We start from the raw sequence: 8795 nt of genomic DNA on the forward strand, positions 1-8795 counted from the left end.
TGACAGGGAGGGAAATGACCGTTGCGAATTTGTTCCTCTCAAATTATGAAGAAATCTCTATTTGATTCATTTTCAACATATTAACAGACTGCCCAACAAAAGATCAACTTCCTCCAGCATTTCTGTAAATGTGTCACAACTCTTGAATGTTCCTTACTGTCAGGTCCAAGGTCGAACCCCCCCCCCCCCCCCCCAAGAGACGGGTTGTTCATGTGGACTCTTCAGGTGAACATTTTAAAAACAAGTTTCCCTGTGTTACCTCGTGTTCTCAGGTCTTCAGAGTCTGGACTACCTGTTCTGCATCTGTCCGCCAACCAGAACATCTGTCTGCCTGTTTTTCTCTTTATTCAACTTCTTCCCTTCATTGAGTGCAGTTCTAACAGGGGCAGTTTATACGACAAGCCACGGTCAAGGGTCAGCGAAGGGTCAGAAGGACACGTGTTGATGTGTTGAAATGAAATGAGAATCTCAGCGACTCTTCACATGCTGCTCACAAACAGCCTCCACAGCTGTTTGCCATCGGGACTCGCGGCTTGGAACCAGACGAGGGTGGAAATCAGACGGAGGCCAAGCAGAGAGCTACAAGCTGCTGCTGCCACAGCGCTCGGCACATCTGTGTGTCGATTGTAACTAGCTGTGTGTTTGTGTATTGTCATTGTAGCGCGTGTTGTTCCACATGTACTCTTGGCTGCGTTGAGAACAACACATCCGCTTTTAGGAATGGAAACAAGATGCCGTGTGTGAGACAGAGGTCGTTTCTCTGGCTGCTTTACTGTGAGATCGTGTAAAGCTATTGTTCTGCTGATAAAGTCTTTGTTCGTTCTGCGGGTCGGAGTGGGAAGGCCAAGATTAGATACTGGAGGAGAGTAGGAAGACCACTCCCCGCTGTGGATAACAGTAAATACCAGGAGCAAAGCTTGTGGGAGAAAAAGACTGAGGACTAACACCAGGCCAAGGGAGGATGGAATTTAATGTTAAAAGGACAGACAGCAAAAAGTTATGGGAAAAAGTAATTTGAAGGTTAATCCATGATAAAAACTACTTAGTAGAGAGTATATCTTACAGTACAGTACAGTACAATATGGTGGAAAGTGTAGTATAGCAACAGTACAGGTCATTGTGTCAGACGTGGGTGTTGTTGCTTTTCTCTTTCCCTGGTCATAGATGATTGGTGTCAGAAATGTTGACCGTTCCACTCCGCCCCTCCATCATGAGTTCAACTCTGATCTGAACAGGACCCGAAGCCCTGAGATGCACCGACGAGGAATGTGTGGAAAGAGAGAAATGCAGTGAAAGATAAACTGTGGAGGATAAATAGAGTTCATTGAGAAGATGCTGATTTAGAATCAGTTTACTTTCACTTCAAACATTCAGTTTGCTCTTGTGTTAATGGGAAGTCATTAAAAAGTTAATATTTTTATATATATGAGGAAGCAAAGACAGATTTCTAAATAACTGTTTTGAGTTTCCTAAGTGTTGTGTTCATTTGTTCATTAGTGCGTGTTAGTGTGTGTGCCGGACGCCCAGGTTTCGGTTTGCTCTGTTTTGGTTTTGTTTGCCTGGAGATGTAAAACTTTTGTTTCTAACGGTGATGCTCCTCAGTGGCATCTGCAACACTAACAAGGTTCTACACAGCCAGCAATTATTTACTCCAGTATAAATATTTAGAATACAGTGCAGGGTCAGCGGCCAATCAGATGAGAGCAATGAACTAATAAGCAGTGTCAGGGGCGGAGTTTTGATTTGAAATGTGTGTGTGTGTGTGTGTGTGCGTGTTTCACTAAGTGGGTGTAGCAGCTGCAGCTTAAGATGTTTTTTTTTTTTTAAATGGGTTAATTAATTTTAGCTACACAAGATCCCAAACATTTAGTTAAACACAATGCAATCATGCTAATGTGTAGCAGGTGATCGATGTCACTGTCAGAAGCCATTTGAGGCATGAACTCCAGAAGATCCACTCACGACAACACACAGCAGGAGGTGGAGACGCGTTTGAGGTTTTTTCAGTTTGTGCCAAAGCAGTAAACAAACTCACCAACAGTTTATCACACGCTTGGAGCCGCGCCCCCGACTGTGGTTAGAAAGCAGGAAAATTCATTTCAGTAAAGTGGCTCATGTGACACCTTCAATCAAACCAGAGCGTAAAATGAAAACACAACCGCACACATCTGTTTACCATGTGGCTTTATTGGAACCCTGGGTTATAATTTTCTACAACACTGATGTGGCAAGCACACTTGAAACATGAACAGTGAAATACATAAAAAAGTTATGACACAACATCTAAAAAGAGAGAGAGAGAGAGAGAGAGAGAGAGAGAGAGAGAGAGAGAGAGAGAGAGAGAGAGGACATGTGTTTTCATCCCCTCAGTATTTTCTTTTACAGCAGTTCTAAACTCAAAGGCCCAATCGACCATTTGAATTGAATGGTGCGATGGTGAGCGTGGTGCTACGGATGCTTTGATATGTGGAGGCACCAGGACTTTAAAATACACTGACGATATAAGTGCACTTTGAATTAAGCATATATGGTTGGCTTTATTTAAATCCACAATTCTGCACATGTTGTTCCCATATAGGATAAATATTCTGGCCATAAGATTGTAGCTTGCATATACAGATACACACATCTCCTCACAGGAGTGAAAAGCTAGCCTAGCATTCATCTTAACATCATGTAAACTGTTTGTTTGCACTACTTCAAGTCATAAAGCATCGGAGCTGTGGAAAAAGTAAAGAACAATAAGATAAAACATTTTTTTAAATGTATTTTACATCTTGGATTTCAAATTGTATGGTATTTAAATATTTTAGCTCAAGGCTCCGTACAGCTGCTCATTTAGTTTTTCTAACTTCACGTCAATTAGCAATTTAAAAAGAAAGAAAACGCTCGGCAGTTATTTCATAACTTATGTCCAATTTAAAACAGTCTCAAGCCAGCGCATTGACATAAACATTATGCAAAAAATTAAAATAATAATAACAACACAAATAATAAACCACCATTTACTCAGTTTTTCCATCATTTTGTCATCACAGACTATGTTTACATGCACATAGTATTTTGGTTCTTAGCTTGTATCCTTGCTCTTGAGATTCTGTGAACAGCTTTCATGACTTTAGTTTTATAACAGGCACCAATCGGCCGTTATAATGGATAAGAAGCTGTTTTAATATCTTTGGTGGAGTCAGCATGTTCCAGAAATCACATTCAGTCTATTCAGGTCCCTGGAATCAATGATTGACCTTTAAAAGTTCCCACATATAAAAAACCCAGAGATTATTGTTTTGTACGAGTAAACATAGCCATGACTTCAACCTCTTTCCCTCTTCACCTGCTCTCTCTCTTTAGGGCTGGCAGCATACTTCACACAAAATCAAATTTGGCAGATTTGAGAAATGAGATCTGAGATCTGATTCATCCTGAGCCACACTTCTTCTTCTCAAACTTTTTTATACCAAGGTAATAAAAATCGCACTTCCTTTTATTTTCAGAGCAAATGTCAAACAGAGTCAAACTAAACCAGCTGTGGGGCAACTCTACTGTTGGTTCCCATCATGACTCCACTTATTGGTGCGCAAACCATTAAACGAACACACATTTGCTCACAAAAGTGTATTTGACAACTGGTTGACATCCTTTTTATAAAAAAAATTAAAAAAAGCCAAATTCTATTTGATCTGGAGTGTGCTGCTGGCCCATCTTCACTTCTCCTCCATCAAGCAGTGATGAACACCAGGCGGGAGGAGTAGATCAGGTCGACCAGGTAGAGGACGAAGTTGACGCCACTGAGCACAGCCACCGCCATGAGCTTATCCCACACACACAGACCCATACCGCTGGAGCAGTTGTACGGCCTCTGTTTGGTTCCCCCGTTCTTGGGGTCAAAGTTGAAGATGGGCCAGATGATGGTCGCCGACAGATAGAGGACCACGGCCAGCAGGGCATAGCCGGACAGGAAGCGGGCGAAGGAGAAGGGGAGGCGCCCGGTGCACTCGCCTATGCAGAGCAGGATGATGATCGCCGACAGGATGAAGCAGATGCAGTAGACGGACATGCAGTACTTGAGGGCTTCGTGGCGGTCGTACAACACGGGGTCGCTGACAAACACGAAGATGATGCAGGCCACGAAGGTCTCGCAGACTTTCAGCAGGCCGGGGGCCGTGGCCATGTAGCCGGCCACCTCGCCCGGACGCGCCTTGCTGATGCTCACTTCGCTGATGTAGGCGATGGTGGCCAGGCAGGAGAAGACGGTCGACACGATGCGGAAGTCACGGACATCACTTTGGCCTGTGGAGCCCTTGAGGAAGTAGAGGGGGAAGATGATGGAGGCGGACAGGCAGAGCAGGGCGGAGTAGCAGGCGAACGTGATGGGGAAGTTCTTCCAGGAGACGGGGGCCCTGGCCTGGAGGCCGAACAGCTCCACCAGGAGGACGAGCAGAGTCCCGGCGAAGCTGAAGGCCCAGCAGAAGATGCACCAGTCCCCGGTGCCGTGGTAGAGTCTGCCGCCGTGCACGGCCACAGAGAAGGCCACACAGGCGAAGATCAGCGCGGCCAACCGAGTCCACAGCAGAGGGCTGGAGTGGAGGACTATCGCCATGATGGGAGGTGGAGTTGGTGATGTGAGAAGCTACAAACGTTCCTGTGAGGGAGTCACTTCCTTAGACTTGCACGATCAGCCGCTCAGACAGAGAACTGCAAGAAGGAAAGAAAACAAGAAGAATTAGAAAAACAGTACTTTCGGGAGTAAGCAATGTTTCCTGAACTTTATCTGAGTGATAACAAAACAACCACGTGAGGGCAACAGTTTGCAATCCTCCTCAAACATGCTGTGTACTCCTACACACCATGTTAGGACAAACAGTACTTTGATTGTGTTGCTATGCATGGCTGAAACAACAGAAACCACGAAAACACAATTTCAAACCGCAAATAATGACTCCACTGTGATCACCCTCGTCACAGCACATTTACATTTGGTCAAACCATCGGGGGGGAAACACTCCGGCTCTTTCTCTGTGGCCCTTTCTGCCTCCCATCAAAGGCCAGACTGCTTTCCTCAACAGCATTCCTGCGCAGTGCAGACGGCTTCACTCGGACATTCCTCCTTGCTCCAGCCCTCGGTGACGGGGTGTGGCGCCGCAGCCTCCATCGACTCACAATGTGTCTGTCATCACGCTCTAAAAATGACCCTCCTCTCTCATTCCGCTCCAGGAGACTCATCCTCACGAGAAACAATCTGAAATCCTAATGACACGTCTTAAGAGTCTATTGGACTGGGCGATGGTGTTTTTTTTATTTTAATGCCGGTAAATTTTACTTTTTCAAATTTCCAGTTTTTGATTATCACACTGCTTCTTGCTAAGGTTAGTCAAAGATAATGGAGACAATTGATATTGCAATCTGAACCTTCTGGGTCCGTCTTGAATCATGACTTCTAAAAAAGGATCTCACTCAACATGCATCCTGCTCGACCCATGCAGGGCAGCGAAGGGTATTTCCAGTTCAGAGACGTTACTCAAACCACAACCTGTTCTGCAGCTGCACTGCGACTGTGATCGAACGATGCTACGGTCATTAAAGATGGATTAGTAGTGAATGTTGGTGCATCTGTTTACAAAGAGGGTATTGATCGTTGAGTCCGAGGGACTGAGACTGATTTATCATTGACCTTACGATGATACGATGAAAAGAGAACTGCTGAAATCAGGCATTTTACTGTGGAAACTCAATTATACAGTCTTTCAGAAATGTGTCATGCAGAAAAAAAAAATTCTGTCCAGACTTCCCTTAATGGTTGAAAGCTTGATGGTCTGTTTTGTGAGATATTAAGCTGTGCAAAGTATGAAACATGTAAATTAGCCAGGGATGGGCCACATGCATTTGAAAAACGTTCCATCTAACAAACCGGATCTGCCCCCTTCACCGGGCCAACACCTAAATTGAATTGGTTCTTTCCTGACCCATCACATCCTTCCTTTAAGGGTTGTGCTGATCTGTTCAGTTATTTCAGACGAATAACAAGATACAAGGTTTTCAACCACAAAATAAAAGTCCGCATCAGGACGAGTTGACCTTTCTTACAGTGCAGAACCACTCTGACTCCCCTCCCTGACACCCAGCGCCCACTTGGCTCCACAAGCCCCCAGCGTTCCCAGTTTACACCCAGAGACAGTTATAAACAAGGAGGAAAGGCCTGTTTACATTAGTCCCATTAAACACGGCCGAGGCTGGGGAGGTTGGAGGAGAAGCCGAACAGCGGAGAGGTACGTATGTAAGGAAGAAGGTGAAAAAGAGGCTGAAGTGGAGAAAAGGAAAAACCTCGGAATCCTGCAGGATGACTCACACGGCAGCAGGAGGGAGGGCGAGCGGGGGAGAGGGGGGAGGAGAGGGAGGGACACGGGGGAAGCCCTGAGCCTCGGCCGCAGAAGGACACAAAGTTTAAACAAAGTGATGGAGTGGAATTGCAGGAGTGTGAGTCACCACTGGGCCCCTTTCTCTCACCACTCCTTTCTCTGCACCCCCCCCCCCCTCCTCCCTTTATCCCTTGTAACATTTTCCAACGTGCTGATGTGTTCCAGATGTGCTGCAGTCTGGCTGCTACTAAACAACTGGCAACTTTGTCACATTTGCCAAGTCCTCTCCTCTCTTTTCCCTCGCTTCCTTCCCTCCTCGCTGCCTGTTTTGGTGACTACTCCCTCTCTTTTCCATCAGTTGTCCTCCTCCTCCTCCTCCCCCCTCCCAGCTCGATACTCCCACTCCAGCTCTAAAGTCAGGGTACCAATTACTCCTCATGTAAACCACTCAAAATAAACGTAAACGTAGGGTCGTAATGGAAAAATCAATCCCGCCACTCCTGCCGCCATTACTTTGCTGCTTGTGGAATCAAGTCAGGAAAGAAATGGGCAAGGAAAATGGCAGAGGAAAGAAAAAAGGGAGACAGAAAAGAAACAAGAGCTCGGTGTGTGTGTGTGTGGGGGGGACGTGTCTTTTAACAGCACAGCATGGAAAACAGTACAGCATCACACTAATAGGAGGCACTTCCCCAAATGGAAAGAGGTGATGAAAATAGGTTCACGCATCAGGGCTGCAACGGGACAGCAAACAGGATGTGACACCAGCGTGCTCATGTGCACAGTTACTCAAACAGCAGGGAAGTGTGTTCTGCACACCCACTCTCACACACACACAAACACACACACTTCATGAGGCCAGAGATGTGCAGGAAACAACGCAGCTTGTTTGGTTGTCATGATGACAACAACATCTCTAACTCAATTTCACCCATAATCCACTTACAGGGGATCCATGGGTCGAAGCACAAGACGGGCTCTGTTGGCAAACCATCTGTGTGTGTGTGTGTGTGTGTGTGTGTGTGTGTGTGTAGCAAGAGTAACTCAGTTTATCAAGGTACCATCATTATGTGTTTTTGCAGGCTGTGGCAAAATAGAAACCTTAGCATCCATTTGTGGCCCTTTCACACTGAGAAATTCCAAATATTCATTTTCCCACCGAATATCATCTGTTGCATCCGGGAGAAGAAAGTACAACTCCACTAACACAAACAGGAGACACGAAATCTGTGATGAGACTCGTAGAGATTGTATTTTAAGGCTTGTCTCCTTCTCTCCTCGACAGACTGACTCATCATCTCCTCATCAAGAGTGAAACTTGATACAGCTCCTCCAGAACAATGAGGTTTTGTGTGTTAATGAGTGTATCATCGTTTACACAAGGCAAATGAGTTATAGTAAGACTCCTTCTGTGTAGTAGTGCCTTCATTCATTGACAGTGAGGGTGGGTGTGCCGCCTGCCGCACCCTGCTCCCACCACACACACACACACCACACAGCAGCCTTCAAAACACAAACACACACAAAAACACACACAACCATCAACAAACAAGACTTTTTCTTATCAAAGACACAGTGGAAAAATCAACTTGGGGAAAACACAACAGGCAGTTGCTGAATGTGTGACACCGAAATACGACTGTGGAAAATATTAGAAAGTGTAATAAAAGTTGCTACAAACTCACTTAAGAGTTATTTTTCTTTCCTAGGATTGTCAAAATAAAAGCCCCCCCCCCCCCCCCCCTTTTCTCCATGTGAAAAAAACAAGCGCCCCCCAGCTGCTCACACTTTTCACACGAACTGTGCAGGTTAAAGCGAGATGCAACAGGTTGTAGCTGAAGAATGTTGTTGCAATGTTCTCGTTAAGGTTAAGACACACAAAAAAACAACACTTTACCCTCAAACCGCCACACGTCAAGAGTCTCTCCAGGGAAAGTGTGTTACCTTGAGTTGCTGCTGTTGCTCTCCGGGGTGTCCAGGCGGTGGGAAGTCGCAGATTGCGCCTCCTCGTCTCCCTGACTGAGTTTACAAGCAGCTCGGAGGAGCAGATCCCCGCCCAGCAAACCAAATTAGGCATCGAATGTCTGCACCGTTAAATTCTCCTCTGACTTCTCCTCCTCCTCCTCTTCACACACCCAGGGGCTGCAGATGTTACCTCCTCCTTCGTAATTTCATCTCTGGACTCTTTTATTAATGTTTAAAAACTGGGAGTAAGCGAGACATGATGAATATGTATGTGTGTGTGTGTGTGTTTGTTTCAACCTCCCTGAATTAATCTGTAATGATATTATTGGAGATGTATCTTTCTGGAGGAGTTCACATGGACTTGCAAAATAAATTAATAAGGGTTTTTGTAAATTCGCGAGAAAAATCAGAATCAGAATCAGAATGTATTTATTGCCAAGTGGGTTCACACCTACGAGGAATTTGTTCTGGTAATTG

General features: G+C 45.4%; 1 protein-coding gene across 2 annotated transcripts; it reads right to left on the reverse strand.

The window, feature by feature from the left end:
- Window positions 1–2167: 2167 nt before the first annotated feature.
- myadmb (myeloid associated differentiation marker b) lies at window positions 2168–8410 on the reverse strand. 2 transcript variants are annotated; one of them, XM_062403863.1, is made up of 2 exons: window positions 8298–8410; window positions 2168–4695 (listed from the first exon to the last, which is right to left on the reverse strand). In XM_062403863.1, the coding sequence occupies exon 2, from the start codon at window positions 4598–4600 to the stop codon at window positions 3719–3721; it is 882 nt and encodes a 293-aa protein (XP_062259847.1). In that variant the 5' UTR covers window positions 4601–4695; window positions 8298–8410; the 3' UTR covers window positions 2168–3718. The 2 variants fall into 2 exon arrangements, with proteins under 2 accessions (XP_062259847.1, XP_062259848.1); XM_062403864.1 differs by lacking the exon at window positions 8298–8410 and adding an exon at window positions 4975–6029.
- Between the last annotated feature and the right edge of the window lie 385 nt (window positions 8411–8795).

This window comes from Platichthys flesus, chromosome 14, assembly GCF_949316205.1.
Source record: "Platichthys flesus chromosome 14, fPlaFle2.1, whole genome shotgun sequence".
NCBI lineage: Eukaryota > Metazoa > Chordata > Actinopteri > Pleuronectiformes > Pleuronectidae > Platichthys > Platichthys flesus.

Coding starts and splice junctions, on each gene's coding strand:
- myadmb (XM_062403863.1), bottom strand. CDS start 4,600: ATGGCGATAGTCCTCCACTCCAGCCCTCTGCTGTGGACTCGGTTGGCC.